The sequence below is a fragment of the Aotus nancymaae genome, unplaced genomic scaffold (genome assembly GCF_030222135.1).
Source record: "Aotus nancymaae isolate 86718 unplaced genomic scaffold, 86718_ANA_hifiasm-v0.15.2.pri h1tg000006l, whole genome shotgun sequence".
Lineage (NCBI taxonomy): Eukaryota > Metazoa > Chordata > Mammalia > Primates > Aotidae > Aotus > Aotus nancymaae.
In genome coordinates, this window is record NW_026988417.1 from 571,774 (window position 1) to 595,190 (window position 23,417).

General features: G+C 56.5%; 1 protein-coding gene across 10 annotated transcripts in view; it reads left to right on the forward strand.

Annotated features, from left to right (window-relative positions):
• PDE6B (phosphodiesterase 6B) overlaps nucleotides 1-23,417 on the forward strand; it is a 133,661-nt gene that overhangs the window by 84,505 nt on the left and 25,739 nt on the right. For all 10 annotated transcript variants that reach the window (XM_064365076.1, XM_064365086.1, XM_064365093.1 and 7 more), the window contains 2 exons: nucleotides 15,238-15,378; nucleotides 15,466-15,540. In XM_064365076.1, the coding sequence (XP_064221146.1) occupies nucleotides 15,238-15,378; nucleotides 15,466-15,540 (216 nt within the window). The remainder of the gene's footprint in view (nucleotides 1-15,237; nucleotides 15,379-15,465; nucleotides 15,541-23,417) is intronic.

Sequence of the window (23,417 nt, forward strand, 5' to 3'; positions counted from 1 at the left end):
GGCCCTGCAGAGCTTGGGTGTTGGCTTAGCAGGGCAATGCCCATGACCCAGCCGTCTGAGCTGCAGCAAAGCTGGGTGAAGGGCCCGTGGGTGCACGGCTGCAGCTCCCACTTCCAAGCCGGCAGGGATCAGGACCTGATGCTTGTACAAGGATGGAGGACGTGCCCCCACTCAGGTCAGGCGTAGGAGGAGTAGGGGAGCCCTCATCTCAGCACGTCTGGCTCTTGCATCCTGTGAGTGAGCAGAGGCATTCGGAAGCCAGGCAGCCAGGAGAGGCGGGCGTGCTCTGTCCACACGGGTAGTGGCCGGAGCCTGTCTGGAGCTGTCCAGCCTCATGGCTCAGGGCCCCACCGTGACGCGCTAGATGGAGCTGGGGGGAAACGCCCTAGCGCAGCAGCCCCTCTGCCATCGCGGACCCCTGAGCACAGGCAAGGCGGATGAGCCTGGGTGTCTATCACCTTCACTTTTAATATAACGTTCTAGTTTATAGGTTACATGATTTAATTGTAATAGTGGCTATGTTTAACAACTGCTCTCAGAATTCCTGAGGATTCGATGACCAGCTCCCGGAAGCCCTCGGCCCTGATGCCGAGACACACACTGGATATAGGACGTCAGGGCCCCGGGCCTGGGGGCGGGAAAATGTCTGCAGAAACCAGGCTCCTGGGGCTGGAGCTTCCGCAGGGACACGGCCCGTCCTAGCGACTGGGCCTCCAAGGGGTGTCGGTGGCCCCTGCCTGTTGTGAAGGTCTAGGAGTGCCATTCTGGGACCCCCAGGCGCTAGCCGGGGTCTCTCATGCTGACCACAGCCTGGGAAGACGGTTTGCTGGTGGACCGCGAAGGCCTGAGTGCTTGCCTGCAGCACGGCCATGGCCCAGGGCTCACGGGGAGACTCTGGCCCTTCTCACCTGGGTGGGTGGCCACTGGGGGTCCCAACTGCCCTGACCCCTCAGGACCTCCTGGCCCCTCCTTCCCATAAGCAATAGACCGAGCAGCTCCCCTTCCAGGGCCACACACATCTCTGTGGCTTCTGCCCCCCAGATGTCACTGGATGCGTCATTTCCAGGTACACTGTGCAGCCACCACTGTCACCTGGGTTTCCCCTGGAGCATTAAACCAGACCTGGATCAGGGCAGCAGGCGCACAACCGCAGCCTCCCCGCGGCCCCGAAGCCCCAGCCACTCGAGCCACCCCCGGGTGCCGGTTCATGCAGCAGGTGGCACGGGCTTGGGTCAGGAGGGGCCCCGCTCCCTGAGGGGGGGAGTCTGGAAGAATTGGGGTGGCCCTGAGCCACACCTTGAAAGGGGCTGGGTCCCACCCAGCACTGGACGTTTGGCTTAACAAGTTCCCAACATTTTAAAGTCGAGAGATTTCACATAAGAATTGGGGTCTCTACATCTTGTGAAAGGCTGGGAGCTCAACACGGCTGGGACCCCAGCCACCTGGGCCACTCCCCGGGGCAGGCAGACCCCAGGCACGAAGCCTCCCAGCCTGCTTCCTTCTCGCAGGCAACGGCCTCCCTCAGAGGCACCAGGCCTTCCCTTTGGTCTGGAGTTAGTTAGAATTGGGGGATGCTGCCCAGGGAGATGCCAGGGCCACGTGCATGGGCAGAGAGGACCAAGAAAGGCCCAAGGGTGGGGTCAGGACACCGAGGGGACAGAGTGGAGCAGGACCCGCAGCCAAGAACCACCCAGACACCAAGACTCCCAGCAGTCATTACAGAAACAGCCCCAGCGCCCACACAGGGAGAGAGGGCTGGCATCCAGAGGCTGTGGGGCGAGAAGGCCAGTGTGTGGAGGCTGTGGAGGTGGGAAGGCTGGCGTGTGGAGGCTGTGGAGGGGGGAAGGCCGGCCTGTGGAGGCTGTGGAGGGGGGAAGGCTGGCGTGTGGAGGCTGTGGAGGGGGGAAGGCCGGTGTGTGGAGGCTGTGGAGGGGGGGGAGGCCGGCGTGTGGAGGCTGTGGAGGTGGGAAGGCCGGCGTGTGGAGGCTGTGGAGGGGGGGAGGCCGGCGTGTGGAGGCTGTGGAGGTGGGAAGGCCGGCCTGTGGAGGCTGTGGAGGCAGGAAGGCCGGCGTGTGGAGGCTGTGGAGGTGAGAAGGCTGGCTTTGGGAGGCTGCATAGATGAAGTTTCAGAGCAGGCCGAGTCAGCGGTCGGAGAAGTCATTCTGGAGCGCAGGGGTGTTGACGGGGGCACAGAGGAATTCCCCAAGCCGGCTGTGAAAATCTGCCCGCCGCACTGCGGTCCATTGCTGTGTGCACCAGCAGGCTTCTAACCGGAAAATTGAAAATGAAAACAAGAAAGAGGAAGGCAGAGGCCTCAGGGCTGGGCGGCTGGGCTCGGACCACCTTGGACTGAGTGCCTGTCCTCACTGGGGCGGCGAGGTCAACAGCAGTGGCTGTCACCGGTGGGGCAGGGGCTGGGGACGTTGGACCTGCCCTGGACACTGTGCTGGGAGGACGAAGCCCCCCTCGATGTTCTCGGATGACTCAGAAGACGAGACGTGAAGCCAGCCCTCCCTGAGCTCCAGTGGGGTGAGCTGCGCTGTGCCCAGCGTCCAGCCCGGGCTTGGTCCCCAGCAGAATATCTGTGCGGTGAACGTGCAGGTGACTCACGTGGCCACACACGTGGGGGGCTCCCAGAGCAGGCGGCATTCGAGAGGGTCTGTCATTACTGCCTGCAATCCAATCCTGAGTGCAGAACGCCTCTCTTCCTGTATGACATGTTGGGAAACAGGTCCAGGAGGGAGGTAGCCTTCCTGAGGTCACAGGGCTGGCGAGAGCTCCACGTCCTCACCGCCGTGATTGGGGAAATGCCTGACTCCCTGTCTGTGCTTTAGCGACAGAGGGCTGAGGTCCTCACCAGCACCCGCGCCTCCCAACCCCGCAGAAGCTGCGGTTCAGAGGGGCTGCTGAGGTGGGACTCCTGTGGGTCAGACTGAGTCGGGTGTGGGAGCCGAGGGGGCTTGGGAGATGCTTAGGGAGGGCCTCCTGGAAAGGATTTGGGGCCAAGCTTTGGGAAGAGGAGGGCCCGGGATAAGGGCCTGGAGGCAGAGGCCAGAGCCTGTGCAAAGGCGCTGAGGTAGGCAGGAGAGAGACTGAGCACAAGAGGGCATGGAGTGTGCGGGGGCGGGGGGAAGGAGGGCACGAGGGGCTCAATGGGTGGGGCCGGGCCTCCACCGACGACGCTGAGGTGAACCAGGCATGCGAGGAGGACACACCTGGTGTTCCCACACGTCTACAGTGATCCAGGCACAGGAGGACACACCTGGCGTTCCCACACGTCTACAGTGAACCAGGCACAGGAGGACACACCTGCCATTCCCACACGTCTACAGTGATCCAGGCACAGGAGGAGGACACACCTGGTGTTCCCACACATCTACAGTGATCCAGGCACAGGAGGACACACCTGGCGTTCCCACACGTCTACAGTGATCCAGGCACAGAAGGACACACCTGGCATTCCCACACGTCTACAGTGATCCAGGCACAGAAGGACACACCTGCCATTCCCACACGTCTACAGTGATCCAGGCACAGGAGGAGGACACACCTGGTGTTCCCACACATCTACAGTGATCCAGGCACAGGAGGAGGGCGCACCTGGCGTTCCCACACGTCTACAGTGATCCAGGCACAGGAGGAGGACACACCTGGCGTTCCCACACGTCTACAGTGAACCAGGCACAGGAGGACACACCTGGCGTTCCCACACGTCTACAGTGATCCAGGCACAGGAGGAGGACACACCTGCCATTCCCACACGTCTACAGTGATCCAGGCACAGGAGGAGGACGCACCTGGCGTTCCCACACGTCTACAGTGAACCAGGCACAGGAGGAGGGCGCACCTGGTGTTCCCACACATCTACAGTGATCCAGGCACAGGAGGAGGGCGCACCTGGCGTTCCCACACATCTACAGTGATCCAGGCACAGGAGGAGGGCGCACCTGGCGTTCCCACACATCTACAGTGATCCAGGCACAGGAGGAGGACGCACCTGGCGTTCCCACACATCTACAGTGATCCAGGCACAGGAGGAGGACGCACCTGGCGTTCCCACACGTCTACAGTGAACCAGGCACAGGAGGAGGGCGCACCTGGCGTTCCCACACGTCTACAGTGATCCAGGCACAGGAGGAGGGCGCACCTGGCGTTCCCACACGTCTACAGTGATCCAGGCACAGGAGGAGGACGCACCCGGCGTTCCCACACGTCTACAGTGATCCAGGCACAGGAGGAGGACACACCTGGCGTTCCCACACGTCTACAGTGATCCAGGCACAGGAGGAGGACACACCTGGCGTTCCCACACGTCTACAGTGAACCAGGCACAGGAGGAGGATGCACCTGGCGTTCCCACACGTCTACAGTGATCCAGGCACAGGAGGAGGACGCACCTGGTGTTCCTACACGTCTACAGTGATCCAGGCACAGGAGGAGGACGCACCTGGCATTCCCACACGTCTACAGTGATCCAGGCGCAGGAGGAGGGCGCACCTGGCGTTCCCACACGTCTACAGTGAACCAGGCACAGGAGGAGGACGCACCTGGTGTTCCTACACGTCTACAGTGAACCAGGCACAGGAGGACACACCTGCCATTCCCACACGTCTACAGTGATCCAGGCGCAGGAGGAGGACGCACCTGGCGTTCCCACACGTCTACAGTGAACCAGGCACAGGAGGAGGACGCACCTGGTGTTCCTACACGTCTACAGTGAACCAGGCACAGGAGGACACACCTGCCATTCCCACACGTCTACAGTGATCCAGGCACAGGAGGAGGACACACCTGGCGTTCCCACACGTCTACAGTGAACCAGGCACAGGAGGAGGATGCACCTGGCGTTCCCACACGTCTACAGTGATCCAGGCGCAGGAGGAGGACGCACCTGGCGTTCCCACACATCTACAGTGATCCAGGCGCAGGAGGAGGACGCACCTGGCGTTCCTACACGTCTACAGTGAACCAGGCGCAGGAGGAGGACGCACCTGGCGTTCCCACACATCTACAGTGATCCAGGCACAGGAGGAGGACGCACCTGGCGTTCCTACACGTCTACAGTGATCCAGGCGCAGGAGGAGGACGCACCTGGCGTTCCTACACGTCTACAGTGAACCAGGCGCAGGAGGAGGACGCACCTGGTGTTCCTACACGTCTACAGTGAACCAGGCACAGGAGGACACACCTGCCATTCCCACACGTCTACAGTGATCCAGGCACAGGAGGAGGACACACCTGGCGTTCCCACACGTCTACAGTGAACCAGGCACAGGAGGAGGATGCACCTGGCGTTCCCACACGTCTACAGTGATCCAGGCGCAGGAGGAGGACGCACCTGGCGTTCCCACACATCTACAGTGATCCAGGCGCAGGAGGAGGACGCACCTGGCGTTCCTACACGTCTACAGTGAACCAGGCGCAGGAGGAGGACGCACCTGGCGTTCCCACACATCTACAGTGATCCAGGCACAGGAGGAGGACGCACCTGGCGTTCCTACACGTCTACAGTGAACCAGGCGCAGGAGGAGGACGCACCTGGCGTTCCCACACATCTACAGTGATCCAGGCACAGGAGGAGGACGCACCTGGCGTTCCTACACGTCTACAGTGAACCAGGCGCAGGAGGAGGACGCACCTGGCGTTCCCACACATCTACAGTGATCCAGGCACAGGAGGAGGACGCACCTGGCGTTCCTACACGTCTACAGTGATCCAGGCGCAGGAGGAGGATGCACCTGGCGTTCCCACACGTCTACAGTGATCCAGGCGCAGGAGGAGGACGCACCTGGCGTTCCCACACATCTACAGTGATCCAGGCACAGGAGGAGGACGCACCTGGCGTTCCTACACGTCTACAGTGATCCAGGCGCAGGAGGAGGACGCACCTGGCGTTCCTACACGTCTACAGTGAACCAGGCGCAGGAGGAGGACGCACCTGGCGTTCCCACACGTCTACAGTGATCCAGGCACAGGAGGAGGACGCACCTGGCGTTCCCACACGTCCACAGTGATCCAGGCACAGGAGGAGGACGCACCTGGCGTTCCCACACGTCTACAGTGATCCAGGCGCAGGAGGAGGACGCACCTGCCATTCCCACACGTCTACAGTGATCCAGGCACAGGAGGAGGACGCACCTGGCGTTCCCACACGTCTACAGTGAACCAGGCACAGGAGGAGGATGCACCTGGCGTTCCCACACGTCTACAGTGATCCAGGCACAGGAGGAGGACGCACCTGGCGTTCCCACACATCTACAGTGATCCAGGCACAGGAGGAGGACACACCTGGCGTTCCCACACGTCTACAGTGATCCAGGCACAGGAGGAGGACGCACCTGGCGTTCCCACACGTCTACAGTGATCCAGGCACAGGAGGAGGACGCACCTGGCGTTCCCACACGTCTACAGTGATCCAGGCACAGGAGGAGGACACACCTGGCGTTCCCACACGTCTACAGTGATCCAGGCACAGGAGGAGGACGCACCTGGCATTCCCACACGTCTACAGTGATCCAGGCACAGGAGGAGGACGCACCCGGCGTTCCCACACGTCTACAGTGATCCAGGCACAGGAGGAGGACACACCTGGCGTTCCCACACGTCTACAGTGAACCAGGCACAGGAGGAGGATGCACCTGGCGTTCCCACACGTCTACAGTGATCCAGGCACAGGAGGAGGACGCACCTGGTGTTCCTACACGTCTACAGTGATCCAGGCACAGGAGGAGGACGCACCTGGCATTCCCACACGTCTACAGTGATCCAGGCGCAGGAGGAGGGCGCACCTGGCGTTCCCACACGTCTACAGTGAACCAGGCACAGGAGGAGGACGCACCTGGTGTTCCTACACGTCTACAGTGAACCAGGCACAGGAGGACACACCTGCCATTCCCACACGTCTACAGTGATCCAGGCGCAGGAGGAGGACGCACCTGGCGTTCCCACACGTCTACAGTGAACCAGGCACAGGAGGAGGACGCACCTGGTGTTCCTACACGTCTACAGTGAACCAGGCACAGGAGGACACACCTGCCATTCCCACACGTCTACAGTGATCCAGGCACAGGAGGAGGACACACCTGGCGTTCCCACACGTCTACAGTGAACCAGGCACAGGAGGAGGATGCACCTGGCGTTCCCACACGTCTACAGTGATCCAGGCGCAGGAGGAGGACGCACCTGGCGTTCCCACACATCTACAGTGATCCAGGCGCAGGAGGAGGACGCACCTGGCGTTCCTACACGTCTACAGTGAACCAGGCGCAGGAGGAGGACGCACCTGGCGTTCCCACACATCTACAGTGATCCAGGCACAGGAGGAGGACGCACCTGGCGTTCCTACACGTCTACAGTGATCCAGGCGCAGGAGGAGGACGCACCTGGCGTTCCTACACGTCTACAGTGAACCAGGCGCAGGAGGAGGACGCACCTGGTGTTCCTACACGTCTACAGTGAACCAGGCACAGGAGGACACACCTGCCATTCCCACACGTCTACAGTGATCCAGGCACAGGAGGAGGACACACCTGGCGTTCCCACACGTCTACAGTGAACCAGGCACAGGAGGAGGATGCACCTGGCGTTCCCACACGTCTACAGTGATCCAGGCGCAGGAGGAGGACGCACCTGGCGTTCCCACACATCTACAGTGATCCAGGCGCAGGAGGAGGACGCACCTGGCGTTCCTACACGTCTACAGTGAACCAGGCGCAGGAGGAGGACGCACCTGGCGTTCCCACACATCTACAGTGATCCAGGCACAGGAGGAGGACGCACCTGGCGTTCCTACACGTCTACAGTGATCCAGGCGCAGGAGGAGGACGCACCTGGCGTTCCCACACATCTACAGTGATCCAGGCACAGGAGGAGGACGCACCTGGCGTTCCTACACGTCTACAGTGAACCAGGCGCAGGAGGAGGACGCACCTGGCGTTCCCACACATCTACAGTGATCCAGGCACAGGAGGAGGACGCACCTGGCGTTCCTACACGTCTACAGTGATCCAGGCGCAGGAGGAGGATGCACCTGGCGTTCCCACACGTCTACAGTGATCCAGGCGCAGGAGGAGGACGCACCTGGCGTTCCCACACATCTACAGTGATCCAGGCACAGGAGGAGGACGCACCTGGCGTTCCTACACGTCTACAGTGATCCAGGCGCAGGAGGAGGACGCACCTGGCGTTCCTACACGTCTACAGTGAACCAGGCGCAGGAGGAGGACGCACCTGGCGTTCCCACACGTCTACAGTGATCCAGGCACAGGAGGAGGACGCACCTGGCGTTCCCACACGTCCACAGTGATCCAGGCACAGGAGGAGGACGCACCTGGCGTTCCCACACGTCTACAGTGATCCAGGCGCAGGAGGAGGACGCACCTGCCATTCCCACACGTCTACAGTGATCCAGGCACAGGAGGAGGACACACCTGGCGTTCCCACACGTCTACAGTGATCCAGGCGCAGGAGGAGGACGCACCTGGCGTTCCTACACGTCTACAGTGAACCAGGCGCAGGAGGAGGACGCACCTGGCGTTCCCACACGTCTACAGTGAACCAGGCGCAGGAGGAGGACGCACCTGGCGTTCCTACACGTCTACAGTGATCCAGGCACAGGAGGAGGACACACCTGGCGTTCCCACACGTCTACAGTGATCCAGGCGCAGGAGGAGGACGCACCTGACGTTCCCACACGTCTACAGTGAACCAGGCATGCAAGAACAGCTTTCACACATCTATAGCTGAATGTGTCTCTGAGCAGCAGGCACCGGGGCAATGGAGAGCGGTCCCCATTGGCACCTGCTGTTTTCCTAAGTCCTGGTCTGGACCCACTAACTCCAGTCACTGAGCTGACTCCTGCACAAGTGCACGGGGCTAAAGCTCCTGATCGGCACAGGAGCACTGAGGGCCGGACATACTCAGAGAAGGGCCTGGAAGGTGGGGAGCTTCTGATGAGGGTGGCACCAGCTCCAGCTCCATGATCACGACTGTGGCCAGGATGGCTCCATGTCCGTGACCGTGGCTTGGGCAGCTCTGTGACTGTGACCATGGCTAGAGCAGCTCCATGACCATGACTGTGGCCAGGGCGGCTCAGTGACTGTGACCATGGCTTGCAGTGGCTCCATGACCGTGACCGTGGCTAGTGCGGCTCAGTGACTGTGACCGTGGTTTGGGTGGCTCTATGACTGACTGAGGCCAGAGTGGCTCAGTGACCGTGACCGTGGCTTGGGTGGCTCAGTGACCATGGCTAGGGTGGCTCTGTGACTATGACTGTGGCCAGGGTGGCTCAGTGACCGTGACCATGACTGGGGCAGCTCAGTGACCGTGACTGTGGCCAGGGCTGCTCCATGACCATGACCAGGGCGGTTCTGTGACTGTGACTCTGGCCAGGGCAGCTCAGTGACTGTGACTGTGGCCAGGGTGGCTCCATGACTGTGATTTGTGGCCAAGGTGGCTCTGTGACCATGACCATGACCAGGGTGGCTCTGTGACTGTGACTGTGGCCAGGGCAGCTCCGTGACCATGATGTTGACCAGGGCAGCTCAGTGACCATGACCATGACCAGGGCAGCTCTGTGACCGTGACTGTGGCCAGGGCAGCTCCGTGACCATGATGTTGACCAGGGCAGCTCAGTGACCATGACCATGACCAGGACAGCTCCGTGACCGTGACCATGACCAGGGCAGCTCAGTGACCGTGACCGTGGCCAGGGTGGCTCCGTGACCGTGACCGTGGCCAGGGCGGCTCCGTGACCGTGACCCTGGCCAGGGCGGCTCCGTGACCGTGACCATGACCAGGGTGGTTCTGTAACCATGACTGTGGCCAGGGCAGCTCTGTGACTGTGACTGTGGCCAGGGCGGCTCAGTGACTGTGACTGAGACCATGGCCAGGGCAGCTCCAATACCATAACTGTGGCCAGGGTGGTTCTGTGACCTTGACTATGGCCAGGGCAGCTCTGTGACCGTGACTGCGGCCAAGGTGGCTCAGTGACTGTGACTGTGGCCTGGGCATCTCAACGACTGTGACCGTGGCCAGGGCAGCTCCGTAACTGTGACCAGAGTGGCTCAGGGACCGTGACTGGGGCCAGTGCAGGGGAGTGCAGAGACCAGGGAAGAGGGTCCACCCCCATCGGTGAGGCAGGAGTCAGTGTAGGCTCCAGAGAGGGCAGAGGTCAGAAGGCAGAGATCAGGGTCACCAGAGAAACATGGCTCCTGTGTGTGGTTTGGGAAAGGCTTCAGGGAGGAAAAGGTGTTGGACACTGTGGGGAGAGAGGCGGGTGCTCGGGGGCTGCTGGGGGGAGAGAGGGGGGTGCTCGGGGGCTGCGGGGGAGAGAGGGGGGTGCTCGTGGGCTGCTGGGGGGAGAGAGGGGGTGCTCGGGACTAGGGGGGAGAGAGGTGGGTGCTCGGGGGCTGCTGAGGGGAGAGAGGTGGGTGCTCGGGGCTGGGGGGGGAGAGAGGCGGGTGCTCGGGGGCTGCTGGGGGGAGAGAGGCGGGTGCTCAGGCGCTGCTGGGGGGAGAGAGGGGGGTGCTCAGGGGCTGCTGGGGGGAGAGAGGCGGGTGCTCGTGGGCTGCTGGGTGGAGAGAGGCGGGTGCTCGGGGGCTGCTGGTGGGAGAAGGGGGGTGCTCGTAGGCTGCTGGTGGGAGAGAGGGGGGTGCTCGGGGGCTGCTGGGGAGAGAGAGGCAGGTGCTCGGGGGCTGCGGGGGATCCGGGCCTCAGCAGGGAGGGAAGGAGGTTCGCTGGGAACAGCAGAGCTGGGACCGAGCACCCCGTCAGGGAAGAGCACTGACGTGTGTGGGCCTGGAGGATGCTGCCGGGAGAAATAAGCTAGGATCTCACTCAAGCGTGGGATCCGAAAACCCTGATCTCGTGGAAACAGAGCGTGGAAAGGCACCGCGGGAAGCCGGGGTGGGAAGAGCGAGGGAGAAAGCAAGACATCGGTCAGAGGGTGCAGAGCACTCAGCTGTAGCCGTGGGCTTCGTGCCAGCCACACTGCATGGCGGCCACCACGGCACTAGCCACAGCGCACAGGGCGGTCGTGAGTGCGGTTCTGCTTCCGGGGCTTATTATGTGGGACAGTTTTGAGTTGGTAACAACACGGAGGTGAGGACATACAGCAGGACAAACAGTTTCATGGCGCTGCCTTGCACGGGGTGCTGAAGTCCTCGGAGATGGTTTAGAGCGTGGGGGTGTGTACAGCCTCTGAGCAAACACTAGGCCGTTTCACTCCAGGGCTTGAGCATTCTCAGAGTTTGGTACCGGATGGCATCCTGGACTCGGTTTCCCCGAGGACACCAAGGGATGGCCGTATTATACACTTCCAAATTGCTAGAAAACAGATTTTTTTTTCTTGCTGGTCTCAAACTCCTGGCCTCTGGTGATCCACCCACCTTGGCCTCCCAAAGTGCTGGGATTACAGGCGTGAGCCACTAGGCCCGGTCCACTGGCTTGTCTTATGACCAAGCTGAGGGTTCTCCGTGGCCAGAAACAAGGCCCTCAGGAAGAGACCTCGGGAAGCAACCTTTGGTTTACAGAAGTGACAGCTGGAGGGATACGGGGAGTTGCTCTGGCTGTTCTCTTCTTTTTATTTATTTATTTTTTAATTTTTTAAAATTTATTTATTTTTTTAAAAAGGAAGAAAGAAAGAAAAAAATGAAGAAGAGGAAGAAAAAGGAAGAGAAAGAGATAGACAGAACGGGAGTATTGGTCTATTGCCCAGGCTAGAATGCAGTCTAGAAATGGGAATTGAAAACCTCTTTTATGCCAATAATTGTGCTTAACAATGGAGACAGGAAGGAATAAGGGAAGAAAATAACAAGCAGCCAACCAATATTTCATTTAAACCTATGAAATGCTATGCGATTACTGAGGAGTGATTTACTTCCAATTATGTAGTCACTTTTGGAATAGGTGTGATGTGGTACTGATAAGAATGTGTGTTTTGTGTATTTGAAGTGGAGAGTTCTATAAATGTTTATTAAGTTTACTTGTTCCGGGTCTGAGGTCAAGTCCTGGGTGTCCTTGTTAATTTTCCGTCTCGTTGATCAGTCTAATATTGACAATGTGATGTTACAGTCTCCCACTGTTATTGTGTGGGAGGCTGAGTCTCTTTATAAGTCACTAAGAACCTGTCTTATGTATCTGGGTGCTCCTGTATTGGGTGCGTGTATATATAGGATCGTTAGCTCTTCTTGTTGCATTGATCCTTTTACCATTGTGTAATGCCCTTCTTTGTCTCTTTTGATCTTTGTTACTTTAAAGTCTATTTTATCAGAAGTGAGAATTGCAACGCCTGCTTTTTATTTATTTATTTATTTTTGCTCTCTGTTTGGTTGGTAAATCTTCCTCTGTCCCTTTGTTTTGAGTCTTTGTGTATCGTTGCATGTGAGATGGGTCTGGATACAGCGTACTGATGGGTTTTGGCTTTTTATCCAGTTAATAATATATCTGAGTTTAATACTGCCATTTGATGCTAGCTGGCTGTTTTGCCCATTAGTTGATGTAAGTTCTTCATTATGTTAATGCTCTTTACTTTTTGATATATTTTTGGAAAGGCTGATACTGATTGTTCCTTTATATGTATAGTGCTTCTCTCAGACTCTTGTAAAGCAGGCCTGGTGGTGGTGAAATCTCTAAGTACTTGCTTGTTTGCAAAAGATTTTATTTTTCCTTCGCTTGTGAAGCTTAGTTTGCCTGGATATGAGATTCTGGGTTGAAAGTTCTTTTCTTTAAGGATGTTGAATATTGGCCCCCGCTCTTTGCCGGCTTGTAGGGTTTCTGCTGAGAGATCTGCTGTAAGTCTGATAGGTTTCCCTTTATGGGTAACCTGACCTTTCTCTCTGGCTGCCCTTAGTATTTTCTCCTTCATTTCAACACTAGTGAATCTGACGATTATGTGCCTTGGGGTCAGTCTTCTTGAGGAATATCTTTGTGGTGTTCTCTGTATTACCTGGAGTTGAATATTACCCTGCCTTGCCAGGTTGGGAAAGTTTTCCTGAATGATATCCTGAAGAGTATTTTCCAACTTGGATTCATTCTCTTCATCACATTCAGGTACACCTATCAAACGTAAATTAGGTCTCTTCACATAGTCCCATATTTCCTGGAGACTTTGCTCATTCCTTTTTATCCTTTTTTCTCTAATCTTGTCTTCTCGTTTTATTTCATTAAGTTGGTCTTCGACCTTTGATATCCTTTCTTCTGCTTGATCAATTCGACTGTTAAAACTTGTGCATACTTCGCGAAGTTCTTGTGTAGTGTTTTTCAGCTCCATTAATTCACTTATATTCCTCTCTAAATTGTCCATTCTTGTTAGCATTTCGTCAAACCTTTTTTCAAGGTTCTTACTTCCTTTACATTGGGTTAGAACACGTTCTTTTAATTCACAGAAGTTTCTCATCACCCGCCTTTTGAAACCTGCTTCTGTTATTGGAACACACTCGTTCTCCATCAGGGCTTGTTCCGTTGCTGATGAGGAGCTGTGATCCCCTGTAGAGGGAGAGGCATTCTGATTTTGGATATTCTCAGCCTTTTTATGCTGGTTTCTTCCCATCATTGTAAAGTTATCCATCTGTCGTCTTTGTGATTACCGACTTTCAAATTAGGTCTCTGAGTGGACGTCCAACTTGTTGATTCCTAGCACCGAAATCTGAGCAATCCACTGTGCCGGCCAAAACAGCGGCGTTAAGATTGATGGTGCTTTTCTGGCCGGGAATCTTCAGTCTGGCTCCCTTCTTGAGTCCGTCCTTCAATCAGCTGAGTAGGTGACTCTGCCTTCCCAGAGCTCCAAACAACATCGGCCAAAAGGGGACCCGCTCACTCTGCACCAAGAACCACCGCACCGGCCACAAGAGTCGCGCTGGCGACCCGTGGGGCTCCTCCGCTGGGAATCTCCTGGTCTGTGAGCAACAAAAATTCGTCTGAAAGTGTGGCGTCCTCTCGTTCTCTGTGCTTTCACTGGGGCTACAATCCCGAGCTGATAGTGATCAGCCATCTTGGATCTCTCTCCCTAAAAAATAGATTTTTAATGTTCTCACCACAAAAAATTAAGTTGGTGAGGTGATGGATATGTTCATTAGCTTGACTGACTCTTTCTGCAATAAATACATAGATCAGAACATCACACCGAACCCCATAAATACATGCCATCATTCAATTAAAGATAAAGTAGGCAATAGGTCAGGTGCAGTGGCTCACGCCTGTAATCCCAGCACTTTGGGAGGCAGAGGCAGTGGATCATGAAGTCAGGAGTTCAAGACCAGGCTGACCAACGTGGCAAAACCCCGTCTCTACTAACAATACAAAAATTAGTCAGGTATGGTGGCAGGTGCCTGTAATCCCTGCTACTCAGGAGAGTGAGGCAACAGAATCACTTGAACCTGGGAGGCAGAGGTTGCCGTGAGCTGAGATTGTGCCATTGCACTCCAGCTGGGCGACAGAGTGAGACTCCATCTCAAATTAAAAAAAAAAAAGAAAAAGATAAAATCAGTGCATTGGGAAATAAAGCTACGAATATATCATTGCTCTTGGCAACAGGAGAGCCTGGTCCTGACCCACCATGAGCTGAGTGCCGGGGTGGAGCTTCAGAGGGCCGCCAGGGAGCCAGCGGGCAGGAGGAAAGGGAGCTGGCGCCACGCGGTAGGAGACCCAGCGGCCGCTGCCAGCGTGAGGAGGCGGGGCCTGGAGGGGCCTGGGTGTGGGCCTTGACCCAGGAGGCAGAGAAGGGCGGCCCAAGGAGGGCCCCGGGGTTAGTCTGAGCCTGGCGGCGGCGCTGATCCAGCAGCCAGGGCCCGTGTGAACGGACGTGCTGCACAGGGCTGACCGGGACGTCGTGGAGCGCGTCTCAGAGCCTCACTCTGGGACGCGTGGTGGAGGAGGGCCTGGCGTCCGGAAGCAACAGCCTGACGTTGGGGATTCTGGAGCAGCAGGCAGAGGAAGGGCTGGTCGGATTTTTGCCTCTCAAGCTCAGAGTGAGGGATTCCACTTCCACCTTCCACTCACAAGGGAGCAAGGATAGGCCAGCCAGCTCCCAGGCGCCTCTGCACATGGGCGCCACACGCTCTGATGAAACCTTGGCCATGGCGCCGCTCATCGGGGTCTGTGCTGGGCTCTGCAGCTGGGCGGGTGGTCAGATCCGTGAGCACACATGTGTGTCGGGCATGAATCGACCCCATGCTGCTGTGGCCAGACAGACGTGGGGGTGGGGTGGCCACAGGCTCACAGGTGTGCCCCTCCCGCCAGGTGCTGCTGTGGTCGGCCAACAAGGTGTTTGAGGAGCTGACGGACATTGAGAGGCAGTTCCACAAGGCCTTCTACACGGTGCGGGCCTACCTGAACTGCGATCGGTATTCGGTGGGCCTCCTGGACATGACCAAGGAGAAGGTGAGGCCTCGGGCGCTTGGGGACCCCCTGTTCGGCCCGGCCCGGCTCCCGCGCGGACCACCTCACCCTCGCCTCTTCTCTGCCCAGGAATTTTTCGACGTGTGGCCTGTGCTGATGGGGGAGTCCCAGCCGTACTCGGGCCCACGCACGCCTGATGGCCGGGTGAGTCTCGGGGCAGGGGCCCAGGGCCCACCCACACGCCTCTGTTTCCCTGGCTCCAACTCCAGGGTGGGAGAGGGAAGGATGGGGCAGGTTTGTGGAGGTGGGAAGTGGCGGGCCAGCCCCTGGGTGCCTGTCGTCTCCCCCAGGCACTCCAGGGATACGGTGGCCATGGCTGGTCCCGAATGAGGGCCAACGCTGGCTCTGATCGCAGGACTCCTGCTGCCCCATCTCCCCCTGTGGGACCCCTGTGCAGGATGCTTGTGCGTGTGTGTGAGTAGGGCCCAATTTGTGTGTGGGGTTGCGTGGGACACAGACTGGGAAGACAGATCTAAACCACAGTGTGTGACGCGTGCTAGTGACGGTCAGCATGTGTGTGCACCGTGAGGCTGTGCGTGTGTGGACATGGCTGTGGGTAAAACACCTGTGCCCGGTGGAGACCTCTGCTCACATGTGTGCACATGCACAGCCATGAGTGGGGGGTGTGCATGTGTGTGACTGTGTAACTGTGTAGCTGTGTGTGCGGGGGGAGGGGTTCCCTCTGAGCTGTGTGGAACTGTGTGTGTATGTATCTGCATGTGTGTGCGTGTGCCCCTCAGAGCTGTGTGAGACTGTGTGCTCTGTGTGTGTGTGTGTGTCTGTGTGTGAGCCCCCCAGAGTTGTGTGAAACTGTGTGTAACTGTGTGTGTGTGGGGAGGGGTTCCCTCAGAGCTCTTTAGAGCTGCGTGTGTATGTATCTGTGCATGTGTGTGAGTGTGCCCCTCGGAGCTGTGTGGAACTGTGTGTGTGTGTGTGTGTGCCCCTCAGAGCTGTGTGGAACTGTGTGTGCTCTGTGTGTGTGTGTGTGTGCGCCCCCTTGGAGTTGTGTGGAACTGTGTAGGTGCATGCGTGTGGGGAAAGTTTCCCTCGGAGCTGTTTGGAGCTGTGTGTGTGTGTGTGTGTGTGTGTGTGTGTGTGCGCCCCTCAGAGCTGTGTGGAACTGTGTGTAGCTCTGTGTATGTGTGTGTGTGTGTCTGAGAGGGAGGCCCTCAGAGCTGTGTGGAACTGTGTGTGTGTGGAGCTGTGTGGAGCTGTGTAACTGTGTGTGTGGGGGTGGAGCTGTGTCGAGCTGTGTGTGTGTGTGTGGAGCTGCGTGGAGCTGTGTAACTGTGTGTGTGTGTGGAACTGTGTGGAGCTGTGTAACTGTGTGTGTGTGTGGAGCTGTGTGGAGCTGTGTAACGGTGTGTGTGTGGAGCTCTGTGGAGCTGTGTAACTGTCTGTGTGTGTGGAGCTGTGCCGAGCTGTGTAACTGTGTGTGTGTGGGTGGAGCTGTGTCGAGCTGTGTGTGTGTGTGTGGAGCTGCGTGGAGCTGTGTAACTGTGTGTGTGTATGGAGCTGTGTGGAGCTGTGTAACTGTGTGTGTGTGTGGAGCTGTGTGGAGCTGTGTAACTGTGTGTGTGTGTGGAACTGTGTGGAGCTGTGTAACTGTGTGTGTGTGTGGAGCTCTGTGGAGCTGTGTAACTGTCTGTGTGTGTGGAGCTGTGCCGAGCTGTGTAACTGTGTGTGTGTGGGTGGAGCTGTGTCGAGCTGTGTGTGTGTGTGTGGAGCTGCGTGGAGCTGTGTAACTGTGTGTGTGTATGGAGCTGTGTGGAGCTGTGTAACTGTGTGTGTGTGTGGAGCTGTGTGGAGCTGTGTAACTGTGTGTGTGTATGGAGCTGTGTGGAGCTGTGTAACTGTGTGTGTGTGTGGAGCTGTGTGGAGCTGTGTAACTGTGTGTGTGTGTGGAGCTGTGTGGAGCTGTGTAACTGTGTGTGTGTATGGAGCTGTGTGGAGCTGTGTAACTGTGTGTGTGTGTGGAACTGTGTGGAGCTGTGTAACTGTGTGTGTGTGTGGAGCTCTGTGGAGCTGTGTAACTGTCTGTGTGTGTGGAGCTGTGCCGAGCTGTGTAACTGTGTGTGTGTGGGTGGAGCTGTGTCGAGCTGTGTGTGTGTGTGTGGAGCTGTGTGGAGCTGTGTAACTGTGTGTGCAGCTGTGTGGAGCTGTGTGGAGCTGTGTAACCGTGTGTGTGTGTGTAGCTGTGTAACTGTGTGTGTGTGTGGAGCTGTGCCGAGCTGTGTAACTGTGTGTGTGTGTATGGAGCTGTGTGGAGCTGTGTAACTGTGTGTGTGTGTGGAGCTGTGTGGAGCTGTGTAACTGTGTGTGCAGCTGTGTGGAGCTGTGTGGAGCTGTGTAACCGTGTGTGTGTGTGTAGCTGTGTAACTGTGTATGTGCGTGGAGCTGTGTGGAGCTGTGTAACTGTGTGTGTGTGTGGAGCTGTGTGGAGCTGTGTAACTGTGTGTGTGTGGAGCTGTGCGGAGCTGTGTAACTGTGTGTGTGTGGAGCTGTGCCGAGCTGTGTAACTGTGTGTGTGTGTATGGAGCTGTGTGGAGCTGTGTAACTGTGTGTGTGTGTGGAGCTGCGTGGAGCTGTGTAACTGTGTGTGTGTGTGGAGCTGTGCCGAGCTGTGTAACTGTGTGTGTGTGTATGGAGCTGTGCCGAGCTGTATAACTGTGTGTGTGTGTGGAGCTGTGCCGAGCTGTGTAACTGTGTGTGTGTGGAGCTGTGTGGAGCTGTATAACTGTGTGTGTATGTGGAGCTGTGTGGAGCTGTGTAACTGTGTGTGTGTGGAGCTGTGTGGAGCTGGGTAACTGTGTGTGTATGGAGCTGTGTGGAGCTGTGTAACTGTGTGTGTGTGTGTGGAGCTGTGTAACTGTGTGTGTGTGTGGAGCTGCGTGAAGCTGTGTAACTGTGTGTGTGTGTGGAGCTGTGCCGAGCTGTGTAACTGTGTGTGTGTGTATGGAGCTGGGCGGAGCTGTGTAACTGTGTGTGTGTGTGGAGCTGTGTGGAGCTGTGTAACTGTGTGTGTGTGTGGAGCTGCGTGGAGCTGTGTAACTGTGTGTGTGTATGTGGAGCTGTGTGGAGCTGTGTAACTGTGTGTGTGTGGAGCTGTGTGGAGCTGGGTAACTGTGTGTGTGTGTATGGAGCTGTGTGGAGCTGTGTAACTGTGTGTGTGTGTGTGGAGCTGTGTGGAGCTGTGTAACTGTGTGTGTGTGTGGAGCTGTGTGTAGCTGTGTAACTGTGTGTGTGTGTGGAGCTGTGTGGAGCTGTGTAACTGTGTGTGTGTGTGTGGAGCTGTGTGGAGCTGTGTAACTGTGTGTGTGTGTGGAGCTGTGTGGAGCTGTGTAACTGTGTGTGTGGAGCTGCGTGGAGCTGTGTAACTGTGTGTTTGTGTGGAGCTCTGTGGAGCTGTGTAACTGTGTGTGTCTGTATGGAGCTGTGTGGAGCTGTGTAACTGTGTGTGTGTGGAGCTGCGTGGAGCTGTGTAACTGTGTGTGTGTATGTGGAGCTGTGTGGAGCTGTGTAACTGTGTGTGTGTGGAGCTGTGTGGAGCTGGGTAACTGTGTGTGTGTGTATGGAGCTGTGTGGAGCTGTGTAACTGTGTGTGTGTGTGTGGAGCTGTGTGGAGCTGTGTAACTGTGTGTGTGTGTGGAGCTGTGTGTAGCTGTGTAACTGTGTGTGTGTGTGGAGCTGTGTGGAGCTGTGTAACTGTGTGTGTGTGTGTGGAGCTGTGTGGAGCTGTGTAACTGTGTGTGTGTGTGGAGCTGTGTGGAGCTGTGTAACTGTGTGTGTGGAGCTGCGTGGAGCTGTGTAACTGTGTGTTTGTGTGGAGCTCTGTGGAGCTGTGTAACTGTGTGTGTCTGTATGGAGCTGTGTGGAGCTGTGTAACTGTGTGTGTGTGGAGCTGCGTGGAGCTGTGTAACTGTGTGTGTGTGTGGAGCTGTGTGGAGCTGTAACTGTGTGTGTGTGTATGGAGCTGTGTGGAGCTGTGTAACTGTGTGTGTGTGTGTGGAGCTGTGTGGAGCTGTGTAACTGTGTGTGTGTGGAGCTGTGTGGAGCTGCGTAACTGTGTGTGTGTGTGGAGCTGCGTGGAGCTGTGTAACTGTGTGTGTGTGTGGAGCTCTGTGGAGCTGTGTAACTGTGTGTGTGTGTGGAGCTGTGTGGAGCTGTGTAACTCTGTGTGTGTGTATGGAGCTGTGTGGAGCTGTGTAACTGTGTGTGTGTGTGTGGAGCTGTGTGGAGCTGTTTAACTGTGTGTGTGTGGAGCTGTGTGGAGCTGTGTAACTGTGTGTGTGTGTGGAGCTGTGTAACTGTGTGTGTGTGGAGCTGCGTGGAGCTGTGTAACTGTGTGTGTGTGTATGGAGCTGTGTAACTGTGTGTGTATGTGGAGCTGTGCCGAGCTGTGTAACTGTGTGTGTGTGTATGGAGCTGTGCCGAGCTGTGTAACTGTGTGTGTGTGTGTGGAGCTGTGTGGAGCTGTGTAACTGTGTGTGTGTATATGGAGCTGTGTGGAGCTGTGTAACTGTGTGTGTGTGTGGAGCTGTGCCGAGCTGTGTAACTGTGTGTGTGTGTATGGAGCTGTGTGGAGCTGTGTAACTGTGTGTGTGTGTGGAGCTGCGTGGAGCTGTGTAACTGTGTGTGTGTGGAGCTGTACCGAGCTGTGTAACTCTGTGTGTGTGTATGGAGCTGTGCCGAGCTGTGTAACTGTGTGTGTGTGGAGCTGTGTGGAGCTGTGTAACTGTGTGTGTGTGTGTGGAGCTGCGTGGAGCTGTGTAACTGTGTGTGTGTGTGGAGCGGCGTGGAGCTGTGTAACTGTGTGTGTGTGTGGAGCTGTGCCAAGCTGTGTAACTGTGTGTGTGGAGCTGTGTGGAGCTGTGTAACTGTGTGTGTGTGTGTGAAGCTGTGTGGAGCTCTGTAACTGTGTGTGTGTGTATGGAGCTGCGTGGAGCTGTGTAACGGTGTCTGTGTGTGGAGCTGCGTTGAGCTGTGTAACTGTGTGTGTGTGTGTGGAGCTGTGTGGAGCTGTGTAACTGTGTGTGTGTGGAGCTGCGTGCAGCTGTGTAACTGTGTGTGTGTGTGGAGTTGCGTGGAGCTGTGTAACTGTGTGTGTGTCTAGCTGTGCCGAGCTGTGTAACTGTGTGTGTGTGGAGCTGTGTGGAGCTGTGTAACTCTGTGTGTGTGTGTGTGGAGCTGCGTGGAGCTGTGTAACTGTGTGTGTGTGTGTGGAGCTGTGTAGAGCTGTGTAATGTGTGTGTGTGTATGGAGCTGTGTAACTGTGTGTGTATGTGGAGCTGTGCCGAGCTGTGTAACTGTGTGTGTGTGTATGGAGCTGTGCCGTGCTGTGTAACTGTGTGTGTGTGTGTGGAGCTGTGTAACTGTGTGTGTGTGTATGGAGCTGTGTGGAGCTGTGTAACTGTGTGTGTGTGTGGAGCTGTGCCGAGCTGTGTAACTGTGTGTGTGTGGAGCTGTGTGGAGCTGTGTAACTGTGTGTGTGTGTGTGTGGAGCTGTGTGGAGCTGTGTAACTGTGTGTGTGTGTGGAGCTGTATGGAGCTGTGTAACTGTGTGTGTGTGTGGAGCTGCGTGGAGCTGTGTAACTGTGTGTGTGTGTGGAGCTGTGCCGAGCTGTGTAACTGTGTGTGTGTGGAGCTGTGTGGAGCTGTGTAGCTGTGTGTGTGTGTGTGGAGCTGTGTGGAGCTGTGTAACTGTGTGTGTGTGTGTGGAGCTGTGTGGAGCTGTGTAACTGTGTGTGTGTGTGGAGCTCCTTGGAGCTGTGTAACTGTGTGTGTCTGGAGCTGCATGGAGCTGTGTAACTGTGTGTGTGTGTGGAGCTGTGTGGAGCTGTGTAACTGTGTGTGTGTATGGAGCTGTGTGGAGCTGTGTTACTGTGTGTGTGTGTGTGGAGCTGTGTGGAGCTGGGTAACTGTGTGTGTATGTGGAGCTGTGTGGAGCTGTGTAACTGTGTGTGTGTGTGTATGGAGCTGTGCCCAGCTGTGTAACTGTGTGTGTGTGGAGCTGTGCCGAGCTGTGTAACTGTGTGTGTGGAGCTGTGTGGAGCTGTGTAACTGTGTGTGTGTGTATGGAGCTGTGTAACTGTGTGTGTATGTGGAGCTGTGCCGAGCTGTGTAACTGTGTGTGTGTGTGTATGGAACTGTGCCCAGCTGTGTAACTGTGTGTGTGTGGAGCTGTGCCGAGCTGTGTAACTGTGTGTGTGGAGCTGTGTGGAGCTGTGTAACTGTGTGTGTGTGTATGGAGTTGTGTGAAGCTGTGTAACTGTGTGTGTGTGGAGCTGCGTGGAGCTGTGTAATTGTGTGTGTATGTGGAGCTGTGTGGAGCTGTGTAACTGTGTGTGTGTGTGGAGCTGTGTGGAGCTGTGTAACTGTGTGTGTGTATGGAGCTGTGTGGAGCTGTGTAACTGTGTGTGTGTGTGGAGCTGTGTGGAGCTGTGTAACTGTGTGTGTGTGTATGGAGCTGTGTGGAGCTGTGTAACTGTGTGTGTGTGTGTGGAGCTGTGCCGAGCTGTGTAACTGTGTGTGTGTGTGTGTGGAGCTGTGTGGAGCTGTGTAACTGTGTGTGTGTGTGGAGCTGCATGGAGCTGTGTAACTGTGTGTGTGTGTGGAGCTGCGTGGAGCTGTGTAACTCTGTGTGTGTGTGTGGAGCTGTGCCGAGCTGTGTAATTGTGTGTGTGTGTGTGTAGCTGTGTGGAGCCGTGTAACTGTGTGTGAGTGTGGAGCTGTGTGGAGCCGTGTAACTGTGTGTGTGTGTGGAGCTGTGCCGAGCTGTGTAACTGTGTGTGTGTGTGGAGCTGTGCCGAGCTGTGTAACTGTGTTTGTGTGTGGAGCTGTGTAACTGTGTGTGTTTGTGGAGCTGTGTAACTGTGTGTGTGTGGAGGTGTGTAACTGTGTATGTGGAGCTGTGTGGAGCTGTGTAACTGTGTGTGTGTGGAGCTGCGTGGAGCTGTGTAACTGTGTGTGTGTGTGTGTGTGTGTGGAGCTGTGTGGAACTGTGTTACTGTGTGTGTGTGTGGAGCTGCGTGGAGCTGTGTAACTGTGTGTGTGTCTGGAGCTGCGTGGAGCTGTGTAACTGTGTGTGTGTGTGGAGCTGTGCCGAGCTGTGTAACTGTGTGTGTGTGTATGGAGCTGTGTGGAGCCGTGTAACTGTGTGTGTGTGTGTGGAGCTGTGTGGAGCCGTGTAACTGTGTGTGTGTGTGGAGCTGTGCCGAGCTGTATAACTGTGTGTGTGTGTGGAGCTGTGTTACTGTGTTTGTATGTGGAGCTGTGTGGAGCTGTGTAACTGTGTGTGTGTGTGGAGCTGCGTGGAGCTGTGTAACTGTGTGTGTGTGTGGAGCTGCGTGGAGCTGTGTAACTGTGTGTGTGTGTGGAGCTGTGCCGAGCTGTGTAACTGTGTGTGTGTGTGTGGAGCTGTGTGGAGCCGTGTAACTGTGTGTGTGTGGAGCTGTGTGGAGCCGTGTAACTGTGTGTGTGTGTGGAGCTGTGTAACTGTGTGTGTGTGTGTAGCTGTGTAACTGTGTGTGTGTGTGGAGCTGTGTGGAGCCGTGTAACTGTGTGTGTGTGTGTAGCTGTGTGGAGCCGTGTATCTGTGTGTGTGTGTGGAGCTGTGCCGAGCTGTGTAACTGTGTGTGTGTGTGGAGCTGTGTAACTCTGTGTGTGTGTGTGTGGAGCTGTGTAACTGTGTGTGTATGTGGAGCTGTGTGGAGCTGTGTAACTGTGTGTGTGTGTGGAGCTGCGTGGAGCTGTGTAACTGTGTGTGTGTGTGTGGAGCTGTGTGGAGCTGTGTAACTGTGTGTGTGTGTGGAGCTGCGTGGAGCTGTGTAACTGTGTGTGTGTCTGGAGCTGCGTGTAGCTGTGTAACTGTGTGTGTGTGTCGAGCTGTGCCGATCTGTGTAACTGTGTGTGTGTGTGTGGAGCTGTGTGGAGCTGTGTAACTGTGTGTGTGTGTGGAGCTGTGTGGAGCCGTGTAACTGTGTGTGTGTGGAGCTGTGCCAAGCTGTGTAACTGTGTGTGTG